We start from the raw sequence: 24,995 nt of genomic DNA, 5'->3' as shown, positions 1-24,995 counted from the left end.
CAGGGGAAGAGAGAGCTGGTGTTGCTTTGCGGCTGCGTTCAGAAATCGGGGCATGCTGCAGTGCGACTCTGGTTTTTGCACGTGCTGTCGATGCACCCCTGTGTGCTTCTCTCTCCATGAGCGGATCTTGATGTGAAATTTCTCGCTTTGATCAAACTCAGATTCACAAGCCCTATTTGCAAGTTATGGTGAACTGATGTACAATCTGATGTTCGGTATACACTCATTCTTTGTATATGCGTTGAGTAATTCTTATATTATATTCAATGTGTGTACAACTCGATATGTGATAGAAACCTAACATTTATTCAGGTACCGGTCTCTGGTTTTCATTCATAAAGTGAACACAGGCTGGCTCTTTCCTATAAAAAGGTGTGTTTGTATACAGGTCTTCATCGTAACATGTGAACAGGGCTACAGTGACATCCAGATGTTGTTTGCGTTCGGGCGCAAGCATAATCACAACAACCCATGTTTGTTCTAGCCACCGGCAGTGGCTAGAAAAGCTCTCTAACGGCTGCCACCACTCTGGTATGGGTCTCTTCGGGAGGGTCCAGTCCAGAGCAATGCTCCCTCTAAGCTGTGGAGTCTTGTGAGCAAAAATTCTACTTTGTGAGATACTGGCATTCAAGTTGTGAGCAGGTGATTTGGCTGCTGCATCAATTAGTTTGCTCTGGAGCCCTCCTTCCTGAGCTAAGACAAAAATATGTGAGCCAGAGGCTAAAAAATTGTGAGCTAGCTCACACTAACTCAGCTTAGAAGGAACACTGGTCCAAAGCACCCACCCTACCCCTTTTTACACTCCTTTTCCGACCTTGTACGTGACTGAATGAGGCGTGTGGACCCAGGCAGAGTAACAAACTATTTTTATTAAAGAGATTTAACAACAGCTGTAATTCAAGAACATGGAGGAAATATGAGCACAGTAAATTTTATTTATTTATTTATTTATTTATTTTTGGGATTTATATCCCGCCCTACCCAGTACGGCCCAGGGCGGCGTACAAGCGGCAATTGCCGAGAATAAAACATAAGTTACATTAAAACCCCAATAAATACAACTAAAACGGTGCTCTACAATTCATTCAAAGTTAATTTAAAAAACATTATTTAGGAAATCAGATGGTCGATATAGTCAATATCCCTCACTGGCGGCCGATGGTATAAAGCACAGGAGTGCCAGAGTAATGGTCCTCAGTCTGGGCAACGTCTGCTCCCACCCAAGGCCAGGTAGATGGTGAAAGAAGCCACATGGTGGTAAGTGGCGGCGGCAGCGGCTCCTACTCGTAAGCCTGGCGGAAGAGCTCCGTCTTGCAGGCCCTGCGGAACTGTACAAGGTCCCGCAGGGCCCGGATCTCCGCCGGGAGCTCATTCCACCAGGTAGGAGCCGCCACCGAGAAAGCCCTGGCCTTGGTTTGGGTGAGCTTGATGTCCCGGGGACCTGGAACCTTAAGAAGGTCCAGGCTCCCCGATCGCAGTGCTCTTGGGGGAACATACGGGAAGAGGTGGTCCCTCAGGTAGGCTGGACCCTGGCCATTCAGGGCTTTAAAGGCAAGAACCAGCACTTTGAAGCGGATCCGGTATGCTATAGGCAGCCAGTGCAGCGCTTGCAGCATCGGCCGGATGTGGTCCCTCCTCGAGAGACCCATCAACAACCTAGCTGCAGCATTCTGCACTAGCTGCAGCTTCCGGATTTGCACCGAAGGCAGCCCCAAGTAGAGAGCGTTACAGTAGTCTAGCCTCGAGGTGACCGTCACATGGATCACAGTGGCCAGGTCCTCACGGCTGAGATAGGGGACCAACTGCCGGGCCAGCCGTAGGTGGTAAAAGGCTGACCTCGCAGTGGCTGCCACCTGGGCAGGTAAACCGGCAAAACACGAAACCTTCACACGTCTGACTCTACCGTCCCTGGCCTTCTCTAGGTCTTTGGCCTCAAGCTGACTCACCCCTTTTGGATGAGGGATCCCTCCTTCTGCAGCAGCTTCTCACCAGCTCTGCTTCCTGGGAGTGAACCACCTCCCACTTTGGGCAAGGCCTTTTATCACTTCTTCCCAGGCTCCACCCTCTACTCCTCTATTGGTGTAAGTTTTTCCCTCCAAATCCCCTGTTAGCCAATCACAGGGTCCAAAGGGTTGAGGTCCTGATCAGCGTTCCCTCTAAGCTGAGTTAGTGTGAGCTAGCTCACAGTTTTTCAGCCTCCAGCTCACAGATTTTTGTCTTAGCTCAGGAAGGATGGCTCCACAGCAAACTAATTTATGCAACAGCCAAATTGTTCGCTCACAACTTTTAGTGGTGGTCACTCACAAAGCAGAATGTTTGCTCACAAGACTCCACAGCTTAGAGGGAGCATTGGTCCTGATAGCTACTCTAGTACAGGCTTCCCTGGAGCCACTAGGCCTCCCTAGAGCCTGTAGGCCACACTGCTATAGACCTAGGATCATGACAGCTATTTTGTTGTTGTTGTTGTATTTATGACTCGCCTCACCCCTGCTACTGCAGGGCTCTGGGGGGATGTACAACCACCAGGGGTCATTTCGTAGAAAAAGAGGTGCAGGAGCTCATTAGCATAACTTATTAGCATAACTTATTTGCATGTGCCACGCCCCCTGACATCACCGGAAGTGTGTCAGAAGGCAACACCCACCGCTCAGGCTCCACTGGACTGTTTTGGATTGCTAGCTTTTTTTGGGGGGGGGGGACGTGCAGATCTATCCTCGCAGAGGAGGGAGAGCTTGTACCTGAATAAAACTTGGCCTTAAAGGTGCCACTTGACTTTTTTGGACCCGGGGGGGGGGGGGCTCTGCAACTTACCTGGCTGCTTCTTGCTCTGACGGAGGGCTGCTGGGAGCAGGGGGTGGGGCTTGTTGCATGTGCCCGCCCCCTGGGCTCTATACTGCCGGAGCTCCGCTCCTGTGTGCTCCTGCAGGAAATGACCCCTGACAACCACAGATAAAACAAGATAAAATCAGTTAAAACAGTACAACAGTAAAGACAATCAGATGGCAATAGGGTTGCCAAGTCAAAATATTGCCGGAGCGGGGAACTCCCCGCTGGCGGCTGGAGGGCGGCTGGAGCGTGCGCGCTGCATGCACGTCACCCGGAAGTGACGTGACGCCGCCGGGCACGCTGGGGGCGGGGCCACAACCATCCGAGGGAAAACGTTGGGGTGGGGTTCCCCCCGGGGCCCGATCCACCGGCGGCGGGGAACGGGCCTCTGGGGCGGGGGTTTCCCGGCCCCCCGTGGGGATTTGGCAAGCCTAGATGGCGAATAACCGATCCCCCTTCCAACCCCCACTGTCAGCTACTTCGTGGACAGGGCCGGAAAGGGGGCAAAGAAGATGTAAACAGCAGAGAACAGAGAGGGCTGCCGGCCAAAACGGAACCGTCGCTGTCCTCGACCAAAAGCCTGGCGGACCATTGGCAGAGAGTTTACAGCTCTGTTCACAAAAAGAAAACCAGAAGCGCTGCAACCGGAGTCCCCAACGTGGTGCCCTTTCCTATGCTTGCCAAATGCTCTTAGAAGATGGGTGGGGCCCAGATGGGTGCTCTTTACCGGGCAGGGCTCCTGATTGGCCATTGGAGATTTGACTGGCTATGCATTGAAATCATGCCATTTGGGCAGCAGCTGCTACCATAATGTTGGCTTTATTTATACCCTTACTCCTCTTTCCCATTGTATTTGTTTCATACCTCTCTTCCCTCCTGCATTTGGTCTTCCTCTGTCGATGTGTCTCCACCTCTTGTGGCAGCCATTTTGTGGTTGGCCCTGTCTCCTTTGGCGGCCATTTTGGGGATTGTGTCCACCGCCACCTGATGTCAGAATTTCAAAGGTGCCCATAGGTTCAAAAAGCTTGCCCTATGGAACTGTCTGCATCTTAAAGGGCACAGTATTTTTGTATTTATTCTGCCAACAAGTACTTTTGTATTTATTCTGCCAACAAGTGCAACCAGGATAGTATCTTATTTACAAAGAATATATTAAGCGTAGTTTATTCCCTTCAGAGAGGAAACACACTCTCCACATATTCACAGACTTTGTCCTCACAAACTTTGTCTTTTTTTTTAAAAAAAAGAGTTCCTTTGTTCACTTAAGGTGAAAGAAACTTTAAACATGCTCAGAGGCTCACTCTGCTGGGGAAATATCTCTAGCAGAAATAGGGGACCGTCGTCGCTGCTTGTCAGCCTGGCCCAGAGAGCCAGTTTGGTGTAGTGGTTAGGAGCGCGGACTCTAATCTGGGAGAACCGGGTTTGATTTTCCACTCCTCCACATGCAGCTGTTGGCGTGACCTTGGGTCAATCACAAGTTCTCTCAGAGCTGTTCTCTCACGAGCAGTTCTCAAAAGAGCTCTCTTAGCCCCCCTACCTCACAGGGTGTCTGTTGAGGGGGAAGAAAAGGAGATTGTAAGCCACTCTGAGACTCCAAGTGAAGGGAGAGGTATAAATACAATCTCTTCTCTTCTTCATGTGGGGGGCAGATCCATACGAATAACGGGGTGGTGTGGGTGACATTTGTATGTAGCAGCAAACTGCTGTAACACGATGGAAGAAAAGCAAACGGAAGCTAACCCCTGTTTTTCTTTATGAAGGTACTTTCCCCCAGTTTCATCACCTGAGCCTTTTCCCTGACTGATGTTTTCTTTTTGGTTCCCCTTTCGATATGGGTTGCATAACGCCGGTGTGATTAAGCACAGCAGGCCCGGTGTGATTAAGCACAGCAGGCGAGGACACGATCGGAGGCACGGATGAATGGGTGACTAATCCGAAGGGTCTGATCCGGGACAGACGAACCGATAGGAGGAAGAATGCTTGTAAACCGGATCAGGGAAGAGGGTGTGTCCGGAGGCAGAACAATAGCAGAGCTGGGCAGTTTCTGCTACAGCTGGGCCCAGATGTTTTGGTATATGAGGCACAACGCTGAGACATTATTCTCTCCTCCTCCTCCTCCAATGTGATGAATGAATAAAATTGTCTGTAGAGCACTCTAGGGTTTCAGGCATAGGGAGGAGAAAACAAAATTGAACAATACCTGGAATCAAGAACCACAGGGCTAAGAAAGAAGCCTTGATAAAAGGCCACTATTAAAAACTTAGTATGTAACTAGGAGATTGAAGGGGGGGGGGACGTGATCGCTCTCTCTAAATATTTGAAAGGCTGTCCTTTGAAGGAGGAGGAGGAGGAGGAGGAGGAGGACCCTTGAGAGAACAGCTCTGACAGAACTACGGCTTGCCCAAGGTCATCCAGCAGGTGCAAGTGGAGGAGTGGGGAATCAAACCTGGTTCTCCCAGATTAGAGTCCAGTTGGCATGGTGAGAGTGGTTTAAAGGTGGAATCAGCTCCCTGGGGAGGTGGTGAGCTCCCCCTCACTGGCGGCTTTCAAAAAGAGGCTGGACGGATATTTGTCAGGGATGCTCTAGGCTGGTCCTGCATTGGGCAGGGGGTTGGACTAGATGGCCCCTCCCAACTCTATGATTCTATGGTTTTCTAACTATAATATACAAAAATAAGTGTATTTATTAGAAAAACAGGTAAAACCGTATAAGGGCCCAATGAAAGCCTTGTATTCAGGTCACCCCCTGCTCCCAGCAGCCCTCAGTCAGAGCAAGAAGCAGCCAGGTAAGCTGCAGAGCCCCCCCGCCCGCCCCCCTCCGGTCCAAAACAGTCCAGTGGCACCTTTAAGACCAAGTTTTATTCAGGTACAAGCTCTCCCTCCTCTGTGAGGACAGATCTGTGCATTCCCCCCCCCATAGCTAGCAATCCAAAACAGTCCAGTGGCACCTTTAAGACCAAGTTTTATTCTGGTACCAGCTCTCCCTCCTCTGCGAGGACAGATCTGCACGTTCTCCCCCCCCCCCAATAGCTAGCAATCCAAAACAGTCCAGTGGAGCCTGAGCGGTGGGTGTTGCCTTCTGACACACTTCTGGTGATGTCAGGGGGTGTGACATATGCAAATATGTTATGCTAATGAGTTATGCTAATGCGCTCCTGCACCTCTTTTTCTACGAAATGACCCCTGCTTGTACCTTGTAATGAGGCTTTCATTGGGTCCTTATATGTTTTTAACTGTTTTTCTAATAAATACACGTATTTTTGTATATAATAATTATACACTAGGTTTTTAATACTGGCCCTTTATCAGGCTTCACTCTAGGTTTTAGCCAGAAAACATGACATCCTTTGCCAGTCAGTTCCGATGTACAGGATGAAGAAGCAATCCCATCTGCTCTCAATCGCAGCTGCGCACTGAACTTTGTTGGGTGATCTAATATTCTGGAGGAGAGAGGAAAATATTGTAAACAGTTAGGGGTCGAACTGAGTGCCGTTTCCTCATTTCCCCCGTGTCAGTTCCTATCCCGTCTTTACTTCCTCCCCTTTCCGACTGTATCCGCGACCGACGATCTACAAACCTGATCAGAGCAAATCGGAACGTGTCCGGAGCGATTCCTCTGGAACGCAGGGGGTTTCCCCCAGCCAAAGCGTTGCTAAATTGTCTTTTTGGTCTCTCGGTATGGGCTCCCAAATACCTGCCCAAATAAGAAAGGTGCCGAAGGCTGCCAACCTCCAGTCTTGGCCTGGAGGTCTCCCAGAATGACAAATGATCTCCACACGACGGAGATCAGTTCCCCAGAGGGCAAACTCTATGGCAGGGCGGTCCCCGACCTTTTTGAGCACCGGTGGAATTCTGGCAGTCACCAACTAGCTTCCTCAAAATGGAGAGCCAGTTTGGTGTACTGGTTAAGCGCGCGGACTCTCATCTGGGGGAACCAGGTTTGATTCCCCACTCCTCCACGTGCAGCTGCTGGATGACCTCGGGCAAGCCATAGCTCTGTTAGAGCTGTCCTTGAAAAAGAGCCGTTTCTGTCAGAGCTCTCTCGGCCCCACCGACCTCACAGGGTGTCTGTTGTGGGGAGGGGAAGGGAAAGGAGTCTGTCAGCCGCTCTGAGACTCCGAGTGAAGGGCGGGGTGGAAAGACTTCTTCTTCCTCTATAGGAGATGGAGCCAGTCACAAAAAGGTCGCTGCACCTTACCTTTGGTCATACCCTGGATTGCCACCTGTGGGTTGGGAAATACCTGGAGATTTTGGGGGTGGAGCCTGAGGAGGGCGGGGTTTAGGAAGGGGAGGGCCTCCAGTGGGGTAGAATACCACAGAGTCCTTCTTCCAACATGGCTGTTTCTCCGGGCGAACTGATCTCTGTCCCCTGGAGATCGGTGTCAGGTCCCCCAGTCAATATACTCTCCACACACACTGTTGGCAGTGTAATGCTTTATTAGAGATAGTGTTAAGTCGGTTACTTAACAAAGAGTCAGAGAGAGTCATTTCAGCAAAAGATCAGCTTTATTCAGCAACTGGGAACTCAGTTCCAAACAGATCAACATGAATAGCCAGAACAGCTTTTGCATAGAAGCTGTTCCACTTTTAAACTCTCCCGGCTAATGTAGCCACGCCCTACTACACAATATCAACCTATGAGGTTGCAGAGATAAGGTCCAATCACAATAGTTCCCGCTCTTGGAACTGGCTGTTGGTGATTGGTCGGCTCTTCCTGGGCTACCAATTACATTTGAGGGATTAGGATCCTAGCTCAGGATGAAGCTTGACACGGTGATTCAATGACTGCGTTCACATACATACATGGGTCAGATTGAATACACCACAGATATGATGCCGTGGGTTGCAAAAGCTTTGTTAGGACTGGAGAAAAGTGCGGGGAAACACAAGATACAGGTAAGACCCATAAATTCCACACCTACACACGTCACCCCTAGACCCTGGTGTTTCTATGGCAACATGGACAGATTGGTGTAGTGGTTAAGTGCACGGACTCTAATCTGGGAGAGCCGGGTTTGATTCCCCACTTCTCCACTTGCACCTGCTGGATGACCTTGGGCAAGCCGTAGTTCTGATAAGAGCTGTTCTTGAAAGAAGAGCAGTTTCTGCCAGAGCCCTCTCAGCCCCGACTACTTCACAGGGTGTCTGTTGTGGGAAGGGGAAGGGAAAGGAGTTTGTCAGCCGCTCTGAGACATCTTTGGGTAGTGAAAAGCCACGGGATATAAATCCAAGCTCCTCCTCCTCCTCCTCCTCCTCCTCCTCCTCTTCTTCTTCTTCTTCTTCTTCTTCTTCTTCTTCTTCTTCTTCTTCTTCTTCTTCTTCTTCTTCTTCTTCTTCTTCTTCCTCCTAGTCTAGCCTGGCATACAGATCTCCAATGGCAGTCTCATGGGAAACCATCTTGGGGCAAGCCAAGAAAGTTACAAAGCCTCTACTCCCATGCACTCCAACAACATACACTCCCCCCCTAGGAATATGAAATGGCAAGCGAAGGTACAGTGATAAGAACCAGGAACACAAGCGGCAAGAAATCAAAAGTAACTGGCCTCTACTGGCCTGAACTTGACACCCAGGAGATCTCCAGCCACCACCTGGAGGTTGTAACTCGTTAGGAAAACAGTTGTGATATAATAACGAAGTCGCGGTTTAGACAATTAGAGAGAAAAAATATTTTTATGTGTCCTGTGCATAACAGGTCATTAGAATCGTAGCAAAATGGTGTGAGCTAGATTAACAGAGAGGAGCATTAAGTGGCAGTGAAAATATGAAACGTGAAAGGTCTCATCTGATGAAACTTCTAAGTGTAACCGTTTAATGAGCACTGCACCGTCATTAAGATATTTGAGACCGTGTACTTCAAAAGAAGGGAGCTGCGGTGGCTCAGTGCTTAAAATGCTGAACTGCAGGCTGGAAGGTCGGTAGTTCAGCAGTTCGAGACCTGGGTGCCGCATGACGGAGTGAGCTCCCGTCTCTGGTTCCAGCTCCTGCCAACCTAGCAGTTCGAAAGCAAGACATTGCAAGTAGATAAATTGGGACCACTTCGGTAGGAAGGTAACAGCATTCCGAGCGCCTCGGCATCTAGTCATGCCGGCCACATGACCACAGAAACGTCTTCAGACAGCGCTGGCTCTTCGGCTTGGAAACGGAGATGAGCACCGCACCTTTACCTTTACTTCAAAATAAACGGCTTTAATGTTTTGTAAAGGAAACGTACACAGGACGCATAAAAATATTTTTCTCTAATTGTCTAAACCACGGCTTCGTTACTAGATCACGGTTGTTTTCCTAACGAGCTACAGTCCGTCCCGTGATCTCTTTTCTTTCGACACCACCTGGAGGTTGGCAACTCTGCCCCCATGATCCTTGTGTTGTTGTGGTAAAGGTAAAGGTTCCCTTGCTCGAAAGCCAGTCGAGTCCAACTCTAGGGTTGCGGTGCTCATCTCCATTTCCAAGCCGAAGAGCCAGCGCTGTCCAAAGATGTTTCCATGGTCATGTGGCCAGCATGACTAGATGCCGAGGTGCACGGAACGCTGTTACCTTCCCACCAAAGTGGTACCTATTTATTTCCTTGCAATTTCTTGCTTTCGATCTGCTAGGTTGGCAGGAGCTGGAACTAGAGACGGGAGCTCACTCCGTCATGTGGCACCCCTGGGTCTCGAACTGCTGAACTACTGATCTTCCACAGCCTGCAGTTCAGCGTCTTAACCACTTGAGCCACCGCAGTTGTTGTGCTACCAAAGCAACGTTTTTGAAGAATCTGCACAGCTAACCAAATCTCTGATGGCCAATAACCCCACTGCCCCCCCACACCTACTTCCAAAAAAAAGACCTGGTGGGTGACGGGGAGGTTGTTGGTGGGCGCAGCAGACCCCTGCCCCATGTTGTACCAAACATTCTAGCTGAAAGCCCCCCCCCCCCTCCGCAGGCATTGCTTCCAAAGCGTCAGGAAGCTCCCAGGCCAGCGTCGTCTGTTCCCTTCCTCGATTATAATATAGCATCTAAAGCTGAAGACAGGTGTAAGACTCCAAGAGCAGGCACACCAGTTTCATCACCCCTCCCCCTTTGCGAGCTCCACAATTTGCAACACAGATGTGCATTCCAGCATGTCAAATTTTGGATCAGCCCGCTCCCCCTTTCCACTCCTATCATGGGTTAGGCAGATGGAGTGGCACAATTAATCATCTGCATATTTAGCAATGGTATTCCCAGTAGTCATGTATGGCTGCGAGAGTTGGACTGTAAGGAAGGCCGAGCGCCAAAGAATAGATTCTTTTGAACTATGGTGCTGGAGAAGACTCTTGAGAGTCCCTTGGACTGCAAGAAGATCAGATCAGTCAATCCTAAAAGAAATCAACCCTGACTGTTCCCTGGAAGGCCAGATAATGAAACTGAAGCTCAAATACTTTGGCCACCCAATGAGAAGGGAGCCCTCACTGGAGAAGAAGACCCTGATGCTGGGAAAGACTGAAGGTCAAAGAAGACGGGGACGGCAAAGGATGAGATGGTTAGACAGTGTCATCATAGATGCAACGAACATGAGCAAACTTCAGAGGACGGCGGAAAACAGGAGGGCCTGGCGAGAGCTTGTCCATGGGGTCGCAAAGAGTCGGACTCGACTGTGCGACTGAACAACAACAAATATTTTTAGCCTTACCAAACACACACACACACCCCTCACCAGTGTTTAAGAAATGGTGGCAATGCTGCCCTGTGGATTGGGGAACAGAAGAAAGAGAGTTGGTAAAGCACGGTCACTGTCCAATACGTGCTGATCACAGCGGTTATTTCCCTTGTTCAAGCTGACCATGCTGCCAAATTGTACCCCCCAGCTCCCCTGAGGAAATAACTTTTAAAAGGGGTATGCTGCTCCTAAATTCAGTGTTTTGAAACTCCCCCACTGTTGTTCTTTTGGGCTAGGATTTACCGCTGAGACCTAATTTCAGGGATTTATTTACTGATCCATTTATTTGATTTAAAACACTTATTAGCCTCCTTTCTTTTTTTACGGAGCTCAAGGCAGCTTCCAATATATAAAAAAATTCATTAAAACACATAAACCCCAAATTTAAAATCGTCAATTTAGGGCTGCTTTAATCAAAAGCAGTCCTAAATAAAACTGTCTTCAGCTGTGTCCTATAGCTCGAAAGTAAGGGGGCCAGTTGCAGCTCCCTGAGGAGGTTGTTCCACTAGTGGGGGGCTACCACCAAAAAAGGCCCTGTATCATGTAACCACCGGATGAGTTTCTTTGGTCAATGGGATAGTCTAGAGGGTCTCTCCCAGTGATTTTAATTCCCGGGCAGGAACTTATGGGAGAAGACGATCCTTCAGATACCTCAGCCCCAAGCCATGTAAGTCGTTAAAGATCGACACCAACACACTGAATTGGGCTGGAGAGTGGGTGAGTAGCTAGTGCGGCACCCTGCTGATGGACATCTACTGGTTATTGCTGGCCCAAAGGAGGAGGAGGAAGAAGAAGAAGAAGAAGAAGAAGAGATTGGATTTATACCCCCCCTTCACTACCCGAAGGAGTCTCAGAGTGGCTTACAGACTCCTTTCCCTTCCCCTCCCCACAAGAGACACCCTGTGAGGTCGGTGGGGCTGAGAGAGCTCTTGACAGAAATGGCTCTTTTTCAAGAACAGCTCTTGTCAGAGCTACGGCTTGCCCAAGGTCATCCAGCCAGGTGCAAATGGAGGAGTTGGGAATCAAACCCGGTTCTCCCAGATAAGAGTCCACGCACTTAACCACTACACCAAACTGGAGGAGGAGAAGGAGATTGGATTTCTATCCCGCCCTTCACCACCCAAAGGTGTCTCAGAGCGGCTTTCCCTTCCCCTCCCCACAACAGGCACCCTGTGAGGTAGGTGGGGCTGAGAGAGCTCTGACAGAAACTGCTCTTTTTCAAGGACAGCTCTTATCACAATTACGGCTTGCCCACGGTCGTCCAGCCAGGTGCAAGTGGAGGAGTGGGGAATCAAGCCCGGTTCTCCCAGATTAGAGTCTGCGCACTTAACCACTACCAGGGGTCATTTCGTAGAAAAAGAGGTGCAGGAGCTCATTAGCATAACTCATTAGCATAACTTATTTGCATAAGCCACACCCCCTGACATCACCGGAGGTGTGTCAGAAGGCAACACCCACCACTCAGGCTCCACTGGACTATTTTGGATTGCTAGCTATTGGGGGGGGGGGACGTGCAGATCTGTCCCCGCAGAGGAGGGAGAGCTTGTTCCTGAATAAAACCTGGTCTTAAAGGTGCCACTGGACTGTTTTGGACCAGGGGCCGGGGGGGGGGTCTCTGCTGCTTACCTGGCTGCTTCTTGCTCTGACTGAGGGCTGCTGGGAGCAGGGGGTGGGGCTTGTTGCATGTGCCCGCCCCCTGGGCTCTTTACTGCCGGAGCTCCACTCCTGTGCGCTCCGGCTGGAAATGACCCCTGACCACTACACCAAACGTAGCCTCAACCAGGGCTAGTGTAATGTATTCGATAGCTGCCATTGAATGCATCACTGTATGTGAACAACATAATTGAAATGCTATGTTAAGCTTCGTCCTGGGCTAGGATCCAAATACATCCAATCACATTGCTAGCCCAGGAAGAACCTAACCAATCACTTCTCAGCAAGCTCCCTGAGCGGGAGCGTCCGTGATTGGTCCTTATGCATACAACCTCATTGGTTGGTAATTGTACAGTAGGCGTGGCTACATTAGCCGGGAGAGTTTAAAAGCAGGACAGCTGCAATGTAAAAGCTGTTCTGGCTATCAGAGGTTGATCCGTGTTGGAGTTGTGTTCGAGTTGATGAATAAAGCCGAATCTTTGCTGAATCACTCTCCGACTACTTTGTTAAGCGAGCGACTTAACAGCTAGATCCTTTTCTGTCCTGGACCCACCCTGGTGGAACGTGCTCCCACTTGAGATCAGGGCCTGTAAAATGCTCCGCCGGGCTTTCTGTTGAGGTGGTGGACACCAAACCAGTTGGCCTCCCTGCAGAGAAGCTGTCTTGATCATCTCCCCCATGCGGAGTCCTGGTACTCTGTGAGCTTGGTGTGACTCCAGCTACCGTCAGTCCGGCTTATGGGGGGGGATTTGAACTGTTTAATGGTTTTAGCTGGTTTTTAAGAATCTATATCAATTAAGTTTTGATTGTTCATGCACCCTGATATCACCCACCCTGAGCCCGCTTAGGAAGGGTGGGATATAAATGTAACTAATACATAAACGATAAACAAAATAAATAATTGCTGTAGTATCGGGGACATATGTTCCCAGTAGCCGGCCACAACCAGCAGTCTAGCTGCAGCTTTTGAACACTCTTCAAGGGTAGCCCCAAGTAAAGGGCATTGCAGTAGTCCATCCTAAATCTAATTAAGGCACAGATCATTGTGGCTGGATCCAATTGAGCCAGGAACAAGTGCAGCTCAGCTTCTTTGACAGAAGAAGAAGAAGAAGAGTTCGTTTTTATACCCTGCCCTTCACAACCCAAAGGAGCCTCAGAGCAGCCTACAATCTCCTTTCCCTTCCCCTTCCCACAACAGACACCCTGTGAAGTAGTTGGGGATGAGAGGCCTTTGAGAGAAATGTGACTGACCCAAGGACACCCACCTGGCTTCATGTGAAGGAGTGGGGAATCAAACCTGGTTCTCAAGATTAGAGTCTGCCACTCTTAACCACGACACCAAACTGGGCCAGTCAGCAGGACCTCTCCCCAAAATCTTAATTCTGGGGCAAGAACATATGGGAAAAGAGCGTCCTTCATTTCTGTTTACATTCTCAAAGAGAGAGCCTGTTGTCAGTTCCCAGGGAAGCAGCGATCCGTCTTTTTTGTATGATATACGAAGCTTCCTTCAGAACGAGCAGGATTTTCTTCTGTAAGCTAAGCAGGCGGAAAAAGCTGGGTTTGCGAAAACTGTCCTCCTTTAAAGTGCAGAGGGAACCAGGGAATTCTGTGCTTAATTAAACAGATAGGGCTTGGCCCGGGGTGTAAATAAATGGTTATCAAAAGGGCACGCCCCAACCTGTTTCTGCTCATAACTCTTTTCCTCCGCCCTGTTGCTGATCTTGCGTTGTTAAAGATTTGTTTTGGAGTGGAGGGGTTAGAGGCAGCGAGGGTGTCTGCCTTCTCCTCTCGTGGTGCCTTCCCAGAAATTCTCAGCACCCCATGGTTGGGAGAGGATGGAGGTCCGCTGTGGGTGAACCGTATCTCGTCTCCCGTCAGCTGCAAAGTCCGGTTGCATCACTCTGAGTCGAGCGAGTTCGGCCCACGGAAACGTGTTTTTACATTTTAATTCCTTTCCCAGCAAATTGACACCGGTTGGAAAAGCACCTTAATCCGCTGTGACCTTGGATCTGTTCCAAACGGCATTCAAGGCACGGATTAAGAGTCTTACACCATGGTGCCTGGAATCCAGTACAATTTGTTTAGAGGTTTTGTAAACTTTGACAATCCCTCTCTGCTCTCCCTTCGGCAGTGACTGAGGGCAGATTCCAGATGCACAGTAGATGGGCTTGCTTCCCAACGGTTGCATGAGGCAAAAATCTACGGCTTGCTATCTGAGGCATACAACTTTTTTTTTGCCACAACAGGGGCTGCCACGTGCATGTTTTCCCCAGACACTTTTCACAGTGGCCTGATATCTCTCTCTGCTTTGCATGTTTCAGAATTTCAAAAACGTTTGGGCAGTTTAGGTAAAGGTTTCCCTTGCTCGAAAGCCAGTCGAATCCGACTGTAGGGGGCGGTGCTCATCTCCGTTTCCAAGCTGAAGAGCCAGCGCTGTCCGAAGACTTCTCCGTGGTCATTTGGCCGGCATGACTAAATGCCAAGGTGCACGGTACACTGTTCCCTTCCCACCGAAGCGGTCCCTATTTATCTACTTGCAATTTCTAGGTTTTGAACTGCTAGGTTGGCAAGATTGGGCACTTTAAAACTGCGCAAAGGGTGGCGTGTGCAAACCGAGACTCTTCTCACAATACATCTGCCCTTTTTGCATGTTACGTGCAATGTGGGAGTGGTAGCACAGTAGAGTGGTAGGCGCGTAGCTACATTTGAGACCCTGCTAAGTGTGCAACTTTGCTACCATCTTGGTTCCCTCTCCACATCCTTGTGAACCAACTTAGGACCAAATGACATGTTATGCTTGGGAATCTTTTAATTGATCTTATGACACAGAGCAGTCAACGAGATTAATTGGGACGGCACCTCAGGGGAGGTTTTTAATATATTTTTAAAGCTCTTTCTCTCCTGTGCTGTTTTCATATTGAAAGTATGCCCCTGGGTTGCTTTTGAGTCCTGGGGGAGGAAAAGAAAAATAACGGTTACCTGTCTTTTTCCTTTGCCTGTCTTTTTCCCTGTTGGGTTTAAAAGCAGCCTAAGAGGCCCAGTTTCAATCATTGGAGCCATACAGGGAAAATAACTAAATCCCTGTCTTTCTACCATGATATGCTGATTATATGAATATTTTGACTCTAAGGCAGAGTCCGATTTGGAGGGGGGGGGATCCAGACAGGAAGGGCCCTGCAGCAAGGCAAATTGACATCACTTCCTCTTGTGTGGTTCTCGTTACCTTCGGGGAAGTTTGTGTAGAACTTCCTGACAAACGGATTTGTTCGAAATATTTCCATTTCATCTCTCAACCACAGCTCTCAATCTGACTTAGAAGTTTTCTTTTTTTTGGGTCGTGTTTGTATGTATATGTGTAGTGATTATAGTACTAAAAAACAAAGCATAAAACCTTCAGCAGATTGAAATTCTGGAGTGCTGATTAACCAATCGTGTAATTAGAAGCCAAGCTAGATAACAGGTTTCATGCCTGGCACACGATAAACATCAAAGGCTGGTGCCAGGCGAATGGATATGCCACAGACAAGGTGCCAGGGAAGAATAAGCCTTCTCTATTGGCCATCCTCTTCTGGCAACTTATTTGGGCTTGCCAGAATTATATTAATATACAAGTACAAGTTTAGTTTATTGTCTTAGCCATTGGCCATAACAACACAAAATAAATCAAAGCACAACAGACATTATACATCAATAACTTGCAGTAAGTCCTAGACCCAGTCTTATCTTTTTCGCCACCAGTGCAAACAAAGCCATTCTGCTAGTAACATGTGCATCAATATCAGAGAGCAAGAAAACGGTCAAATCCTGCTCTGAAATTCCATTATACAGAGGTACAATAGGATAAATAAACCTTTGCCTAAGTGATTTGTGCCATGAACATCTCAGAATGTAATGCTCAACATCATCCACTTCACCCATACCACATAGGCATATTCTAGAGGCGGCAGGGACACCCTGAAAGCGGCCAATACAAACCATTGAGGGTATGACGTGGAACCTTAGGGTAGTAAAGGCCCTTCTCAGCTCCAGAGTAGTTAATTTCTCAAGATATACAGTCCTACAATGATCTCTTTTAAAGATCTTAGACAAGGGGGCTGTATTAATGGGTTAGGTAGGTTCCAACAGGAGTGAGTTTCCCAGTTGCAGCTTTAGAGGTCCAAACTGGCACAAAGGTTACCAAGGAGTGACCAACTGAGGCAAGATCGTGTTTGAGCACCTACTGGTCACGTCTGGCCAGCTTCAGTTAACTGCACTGAGAACCTTGCTATCTGTGACAGAGTTGCCTAACTCGAGCAAACGAGCCAATGCTCCCTCTAAGCCAGTGATGGCGAACCTTTTGGAGACCGAGTGCCCAAACTGCGACCCAAAACCCTCTTATTTATCGCAAAGTGCCAACACGGCAATTTAACCTGAATACTGAGGTTTTACTTTAGAAAAAACAACCCATACATTAACTTAAGATGATCCAAACAAAGTAAGGAAAGCAATCCCAAATGCTTTCATTTACTTAAAATTATTTGGCAGAGAATTCGACACTTTTATGATGGTCTGGGCCTGGCTGGGGCGATGGCACACGTGCCCACAGAGAGGGCTCTGAGTGCCACCTCTGGCACCCATGCCATAGGTTCTCCACCACTGCAGTAAGCTGTGGAGTCTTGTGAGCAAAAATTCTACTTTGTGAGCTGCCGGCATTAAAGTTGTGAGCAGGAGATTTGGCTCCTGCATAAATTAGTTTGCTCTGGGGACATCCTTCCTGAGCTAAGACAAAAATGTGTGAGCCGGAGGCTAACAAAACCATGAGCTAGCCCATACTAACTCAGCTTAGAGGGAACACTGATTGTAACCACACTGTTGTCTGCAGGGCTCTTTTTGTAGAAAAAGCCTAGCAGGAACTCATTAGCATAATAGGCCACACTCATGACAACACAGCTCATTAGCATATTTGGCCACACCCCCATGTTGCCAGAAGTGTGCTCATCCAGCCACACCCACCTTTTGCTTCTTATTCTGTTTACCTCGTTTGTTGACAAAACCCAGGGCCTTTTTTGTAGCAGGAACTCCTTTGCATGTTAGGCCACACACCCCTAACGTAGCCAATCCTAATGAGTTTCTGCTGTTGGGTGTGGCCTATTATGCTAATGAGTTCCTGCTGGGTGTGGCCAACTCGGGAGGCAGCCGGAACTCCGTTCCTGTGCATTCCTGCCCCAAAATAGCCCTGGTTGTCTGTATCATTTGCAAACTGTCTGATTTTTTCTTCGTAAAACCCTTCTGTGTCTTCCGCTCACTCTTGCAGGACAGTCACAGTTGTCTTGGTGGTTGTGAGCGTGGTGTGGATTCCGATCCTGCAGAGCTCCAGCAGCGGTCAACTTTACATTTACATCCAGTCTGTTACCAGCTACCTGGCGCCGCCCGTCACGGCTGTGTTTCTGCTGGCTGTTTTCTGGAAGCGAGCCAATGAGCAGGTAAATCCCGTGTTGGGTATACAGCTAGCAAAGAGCAGCATTCTGGCTTTCCTAGGTCACCCCAGACTTGGGCTGGAGAGCGGAAGCTGATCCGTGCAGTTTACACCAGGAGTGCACAACTCAGTTACATGGGCCATAATGGATCTTGAACCCATAATGAGGTTCAATGTGGCCAAGTGCAAGGTGATGCACATTGGAGCCAAAAATCCTAAATATAAATACACGTTGATGGGGTCTGAACTGGCAGAGACTGAGCAAGAGAGAGATCTTGGAGTTGTAGTGAATAACTCACTGAAAATGTCGAGACAGTGTGTGACTGCAATAAAGAAGGCCAATGCTATGCTGGGGATTATTAGGAAGGGTATTGAAAACAGATCAGCCAATATAATAATGCCCCTATATAAATCAATGGTGAGACCTCATTTGGAATACTGTGTGCAGTTCTGGGCACCACACCTTAAAAAGGATATTATAGCTTTGGAAAAAGTGCAGAAAAGGGCAACTCGAATGATAAAAGGGTTGGAACACTTTCCCTATGAGGAAAGGTTAAAGCGCTTAGGGCTCTTTAGCTTGGAGAAAAGACGACTGAGGGGTGACATGATCGAGGTTTATAAGATTATGCATGGGAAAGAGCAGGTAAAGAAAGAGGTACTTTTCTCCCTTTCTCACAATACAAGAACTCGTGGGCACTCCATGAAACTGCAGAGCGGTCGGGTTAGAACGGATAAAAGGAAGTACTTCTTCACCCAAAGAGTGATTAACACATGGAATTCACTGCCACAGGAAGTGGTGGCGGCTACAAGCATGGACGGCTTCAAAAGGGAATTAGATAAGCATATGGAGCAGAGGTCCATCAGTGGCTATTAGCCACAAGGTATAGATAGGGTCTCTGGGGCAAGGGATGCTCTGTCTTCTTGGTGCTTGGGGGGGGGTCAACAGTGGGAGGGCTTCTAGTGTCCTGGCCCCACTGCTGGATCTCCTGATGGCACCTGGTATTTTTGGCCCCTGTGTGACAGAGTGTTGGACTGGATGGGCCATTGGCCTGACCCAACACTGGCTTCTCTTATGTTCTTATGACTGCAGCTAAGTGGGCTGCCTGTGCTTTATGATGCCACCTGGCTGCACCCTGAGATGCTGCCTGGCTGTGCCCTGTGATGCTACCTGGCTGCACTATGGCACTATGGGGTGGGTGGGTGAGAAGACCACCTCTCATCTGTTCTCAAGGCTGAGATGCAGCATTCTGCCCCCCCCCCCCCCCCCCCTGAAATTTCTTCTTGCAGTGGAGAAATGTCCCATGCTGTCCCGATGTCAGAATGCTGATTCTCAGTCCACAGAACAACTAAGAGTTACAGGCTACAGCCACCCAACAAGAGTGCATCCCGCTCCTGATATTGTAGTGGCACGTTGGCTGAGGAACGGGCCAATAGAAAGGAGCATTTGAATTAGAAATAACCCTTTTGATCATTTCAGCGGCATGGCTCAATGGCCACATTCAAACATAGTACAATATAAAAGATAATAGCTTGAAAGAAAATCAACGTCATTAGGATATAGGTCAAGGTAAAGGTTTCCCTTGCTCGAAAGCCAGTCGAGCCCGACTCTAGGGTTGCGGTGCTCATCTCCGTTTCAAAGCCGAAGAGCCAGCGCTGTCCGAAGACATTTCCGTGGTCATGTGGCCGGCATGACTAAACACCAAGGCGCACGGAACGCTGTTACCTTCCCACCAAAGTGGTCCCTATTTATCTACTTGCAATTTCTTGCTTTCGAACTGCTAGGTTGGCAGGAGCTGGAACGAGAGACGGGAGCTCACTCCGTCATGCAGCACCCGGGTCTCAAACTGCTGAACTACCGACCTTCCACAGCCTGCAGTTCAGCGTCTTAACCACTTGAGCCACCGCAGCTCAATCACCGCATTAGGATATACACAGGAATAATTTCATAGAAAAAGAGGTGCTGGAGCGCATTAGAATAACTCATTAGCATAACTTATTTGCATATGCCACACCCCCTGACATCACTGGAAGTGTGTCAGAAGGCAACACCCACCGCTGTGTATTCCCCCCCTTATTCCCCCCCCCCCCCATAGCTAGCAATCCAAAACAGTCCAGTGGCACCTTTAACACCAAGTTTTATTCAGGTATAAGCTCTCCCCCTCCTCTGCGAGGACATATCTGCACGTTCCCCCCCCCCCAGTAGCTAGCAATCCAAAACAGTCTAGTGGAGCCTGAGCGATGGGTGTTGCCTTCTGACACACTTCTGGTGATGTCAGGGGATGTGGCATATGCAAATAAGTTATGCTAATGAGCTCCTGCACCTCTTTTTCTACAAAATGACTCCTGGTTGTCTGGAAACCAGTTGTAATAGCTGGAGTCCTGCAGGCCCCACCTGGAGGCTGGCAACCACAGGCTATGTTGTACAGCTGGCTAGGAAAGGGACGTTGAGAGGCATCGTATGGGGTCTGCAATCCTCTCGCACATGCCAGCCCTGCCGTCTAAACTCGAAGAACAGTGTGGGGTTGCCTGTGCACAGCCACAAAGGGCCGTATCTCACGGCTGGCCGCCGTATTTGTCCATCTGGTCCAGTAATGTGGCTTCTCACCTGGGCTGGCTGGACGCCTTCACTGGCCTGCGAACAGGGGCACAGCGGCCAAAACTTTCCCCCCGTTGCTGCCATTCCCCCGCAATGGCTATCGTGGTGCACGCTGCCCCTGAACGTGGAGGTTCTGTTTTAATTATGTGTTTAACGGTGAGCTCCCATCTCTAGTTCCAGCTCCTGCCAACCTAGCAGTTCAAAAGCAAGAAATTGCAAGTAGATAAATAGGGACCACTTAGGTGGGAAGGTAACAGCGTTCCGAGCACCTTGGTGTTTAGTCATGCCGGCCACATGACCACAGAAACGTCTTCGGACAGCGCTGGCTCTTGGGCTTGGAAACAGAGATGAGCACCGCAACCCTAGAGTCGGACTCGACTGGCTTTCGAGCAAGGGAGACCTTTACCTTTAACGGTGTGCAGTCACACCATTGTGGGAAGTAAGATTGGCAGGTCACCCCGGGCCACCAGCCGGGGTTGGGGTGGGGTCAGGTTGTGAAAAGTACTGGGTCCGACGCATGGAGAACTCAGACCACGACATGCGTTCAGATGCGTTTGTTGTCCTTCCAAACAAGACACACAAAACGGCCCTGCAAGGCCAACTATATACCCTCCACCCTGCACACCTCTGTCCCCATTGGAGGGTTTGAACCTCCCGCCAAGGGTGCTATTGGTGGACTCCCGGTGGACTAGGATCCTAGATCCCCTTTGTGTTTGGGGACCAAGCCCCTGCTTTGACCGCGGACCCCTGGTGGCGGTCCGTGTACATAACAGGTTGTCATTCAGATCCAGGTTGGGGAACTCCTGGAGGTTTGGGGCCAGAGCCTGGGGCGGGCGGGGGCCTCAGCGGGGGTACAATGCCATGGAGTCCACCCTCCAAAGCACCCACCTTCTCCCGGGGAACTGATCTCTGTAGTCCAGAGATGAGCTGTAATTCTGGGGGATTCCCCAGGTCCCACCTGGAGGGTGGCATCCCGAGTGGGAGGAAGGGGTATGATTTGGGCATCGAAGGTCCTGCCAGGGTGAGGGATGTTGAGGATCCCCTCCCTTCACCTCCCTGCAGTCTGTTTCCACAAATGTTTTTCTCCCAGCTCAACTCACTTCTGGGTACCAGTGCTGAGCTGAAAGGGACAGATCCTGGAGCCAGTTTAGGAGGGCTTATTTCCCCCGTACCCCTGCAACCCTCCTTGCTCCTCCTGAACCATTGGAGTCATTCTGCCCCTAATGGGCTTATGAAAGAGCTCATAGAATTATGTCTTGCGGCTGCTAGGAATGTTATTGCATTTCACTGGAAATCTAAGAAGACGCTGCAAATGAGTGATCGGTATCTAAAATTGTGGGACTTCTTTCTACAAGACAGAGTTTCCACTCGTATCCTTCGATCTGAAAACCAACCCGTTCCTGACAGTCTCCAAGAAAAATGGATGCCCCTCTTAGAAACGTCAGCAGCACATAAAAATGACACCTCCCTGTTTGCTCTACATAAACATCAGGATCCAGGGGTCATTTCGTAGAAAAAGAGGGGCAGGAGCTCATTAGCATAACTCATTAGCATCACTTATTTGCATATGCCACACCCCCTGACATCACCGGAAGTGCATCAGAAGGCAACACCCACCGCTCAGGCTCCACTGGACTGTTTTGGATTGCTAGCTATTGGTGTGTGTGGGGGGAAACATGCAGATCTGTCCTCACAGAGGAGGGAGAGCTTGTACCTGAATAAAACGTGGTCTTAAAGGTGCCACTGGACTGTTTTGGACCGGGGGGGCGGGGGGGGGCTCTGCAACTTACCTGGCTGCTTCTTGCTCTGACTGAGGGCTGCTGGGAGCAGGGGGTTGGGCTTGTTGCATGTGCCCGCCCCCTGGGCTCTTTACTGCCGGAGCTCCGCTCCTGTGCGCTCCTGCAGGAAATGACCCCTGTCAAAATCTACTTTCTTATTTTTAACTGGTTTTTTAAAATTTAATTTTAAAAAAAGTTGGAAAAAAATAAAAAAATTAAAAGTTCCCCATACCCTTTGGCTTCTTTTGGTGGTAAAAGCAGACCCCCTACTTGCTTAGGGTTGCCAATCTCCAGGTGGCACCTGGAGATCCCCAGCTATTACAATTCATCTCCAGACGACTAAGATTAATTCCCCTGGAGAAAATGGATGCTTTGGAGGATGGGCTCTACGGCATTCTGCCCTGCTGAGGAAACTCCACTTCCCAGACCCCGCCCTCCCCAGGCTCCACTCCCAAAATCTCCAGGAATTTCCCAACACAGACATTGCAGTCCCTTTTTATATATCCAAAGGGTCAGAACAGCAGTTAACGAAGTCGTCTGCCGCTGTTGTGTGATCATAGCCTGATTAATACGCAGTCCAGTGGCGCCGTTAAGGATTAACAAAATTTATTCTGGGGCTCACTTCATCAGACGTATTGGAGTGCACACCCACAGCCGATATATTTACACGTGAAGTTTCAAGTCGGACAAGGTACTCTGACTCTCATTAGGGAGAGAACTTCGAAAGGGTAGCCATCTTAGTCTATTTGTAGGCAAGTAATCTAGCTGCGGTGGCTCAAGTGGTTAAGACGCTGAACTGCAGGCTGTGGAAGGTCGGTAGTTCAGCAGTTTGAGACCCGGGTTGCTGCATGACGGAGTGAGCTCCTGTCTCTAGTTCCAGCTCCTGCCAACCTAGCAGTTCGAAAGCAGGAAATTGCAAGTAGATAAATAGGTACCACTTCAGTGGGAAGGTAACAGCGTTCCGTGCGCCTTGGTGTGTAGTCATGCCGGCCACATGACCACGGAAACGTCTTCGGACAGCGCTGGCTTTTCGGCTTTGAAACGGAGATGAGCACCGCAACCCCAGAGTCGGATTCGGCTGACTTTTGAACAAGGGAACCTTTACCTTTAATCTAGTGCGGCCTTTAAGGCAAACCAAGTTTATTCCAGCAGAAACGTTTCACAAATCGGCGTTTGACTTCTCGCTATGTGGACTTGAGTTGTGGAGCATCTGCGTTATGTATTAGGTCTGAAATGTTCCAGGACTATCTACCAGAGACTGGCTGAGCTTGGAGCTCTTGAACAATAGCCCACCAGGACTCTGGAAGCGACCAATGAGGAACTAATGTTATGTAAATAGCTTATGGTTGGGAGTGGGGTGTGTCTGGGTGTGGTTTTTGCATGCTATTTAAACAGCGCTGTTGCCCTGGTGTTTTAGTCTTGTTCCTGAAACCACTTAATAAAGTAGGGCTGTTCACTGCGATGCATCTTGAACCCAGTATTTAATACTGGCAACGAGGGTGGGATCCTGTTGAGCCCATCTGCACCGCACCGCACACCAAGCTCCAGTACCACACAGATCGCACCGCAACCAGGACCATGGCTGCCACTCCAGGACACTTCGGCGCATTCGACGCCACTGCTGAGGCCTGGGACTCCTACATTTCTCACTTCGAGTTCTTCCTCGAGTCCTCCGAGTTCGACGAAGACATGAAGAAGCTCGCTGCCTTCTTCCGGGTCTGCTGCTGCTCAGCGTTCGAGTTCTGCCAGAAATGCTTGGCCAGGGGTCCATCTAATCCAGCATCCTGTCTCACACTGGCCACCCAGTTGCTCTGGAAGTTCAACGACAGGGCAGAGAGGCCAAGGCCTTCCTGTGAAGTTGCCTCCTGGCTCTGGGATTTAGAGGTCGACTGCCTCTGAATGTGGAGGTTCCCTTGAGGGGTGCGGTCAGACAGTGTGCTGAGAGCAGGTTAAACTGCTCCAGTTCTACCTGGATTGTATTTGATCTGAATAATCGCGATCAGACTTACCTCCCTTTATCCCGCCTCACCGCGCAGTCACGTCGCTCCCCGGCGTCTACACTACTGACGTGCGGGAGTGCAGGTCGGCGGGTTTTTAATTTTTTTCCTCAGTTTGCGCAGGCTCCATAGAATGGGGGCAAAACTACCATGGCGCATGTGCAGAACCACCAGGGCGAATCAATCCAACCCCTCCAACAAAAGACTTCCCTTTAAACGTTTGACCCAAAAATAGCCTCCATGAGATCCCGAACTCATCTAAACGCTAAAACAAGTGACTGTTGAAATGTTGGTTTTCTAAATGCGGTGGCGGAGCTCCGCCTATGCGCACACCAGCAACGCATTAAAAAAAATAGTGGGCGAAAAGCGGACACCTCGGGCAGCTTTCGAGCTGGGAGGGGGTTTAAACCGAAAGTGGCTCGACACCGGATCACACGGGGGGAAACGCGGCTTTAAACAGGAGAGCTGAGAAAACACCACTTTGGGACCTGGTAACAAAACACTCTCGGGTTAAAGCAGTTTTGAGCCGGAAACCAACAGCTGGGGACGGGAGGCAGATGTTGACTGTGTGATCATGCAGATAAAATCCGTTGCTGAAGCGTGACGACACCAGATCAAACGGCGCGTCTGAACGCACCCTAGTAGCCCGTTTCGATGTCTCCTCCCTGAATTGGTCTCATCTCCTTTAAAAGCCGTCTGTGCCTGTGGCCATCACTACGTCCTCTGGCAGTGAATTGGTGTTATAAAGAAGCATTTCCTTTTGTCTGCCCCAAAATCTCATTCCAGGGAGCCTTCTGGGGCCTGATGATGGGACTGGCAGTGGGCCTGATCCGGATGTCTCTGGACTTCACGCACCCCAAACCCCGCTGTGGGACCCTGGATGATCGCCCGTCCCTTGTGAAAGACGTCCACTACCTTCACTTTGCCGCCATCCTCTGTCTGCTGACTGCCGCCATTGTGGTCGCAATCAGCTTGCTGAGCAGGCCTCCTGCCAAGTCCCAGGTGAGTAGGG

The 24,995-nt window shown here is 49.5% G+C and overlaps 1 protein-coding gene across 1 annotated transcript in view; it reads left to right on the top strand.

Moving 5' to 3' along the window:
• SLC5A10 (solute carrier family 5 (sodium/sugar cotransporter), member 10) overlaps positions 1–24,995 on the top strand; it is a 162,911-nt gene that overhangs the window by 133,416 nt on the left and 4,500 nt on the right. The window contains exons 12-13 of the mRNA XM_015409209.1: positions 17,451–17,619; positions 24,770–24,985. Of these exons, the coding sequence (XP_015264695.1) occupies positions 17,451–17,619; positions 24,770–24,985 (385 nt within the window). The remainder of the gene's footprint in view (positions 1–17,450; positions 17,620–24,769; positions 24,986–24,995) is intronic.

This window comes from Gekko japonicus, unplaced genomic scaffold (assembly GCF_001447785.1).
Source record: "Gekko japonicus isolate JY-2015 unplaced genomic scaffold, Gekko_japonicus_V1.1 scaffold103, whole genome shotgun sequence".
NCBI classification, from domain to species: domain Eukaryota; kingdom Metazoa; phylum Chordata; class Lepidosauria; order Squamata; family Gekkonidae; genus Gekko; species Gekko japonicus.
The sequence above is the reverse complement of the archived record's forward strand: the minus strand, read 5'-3'. Positions and strand labels throughout refer to the sequence as shown.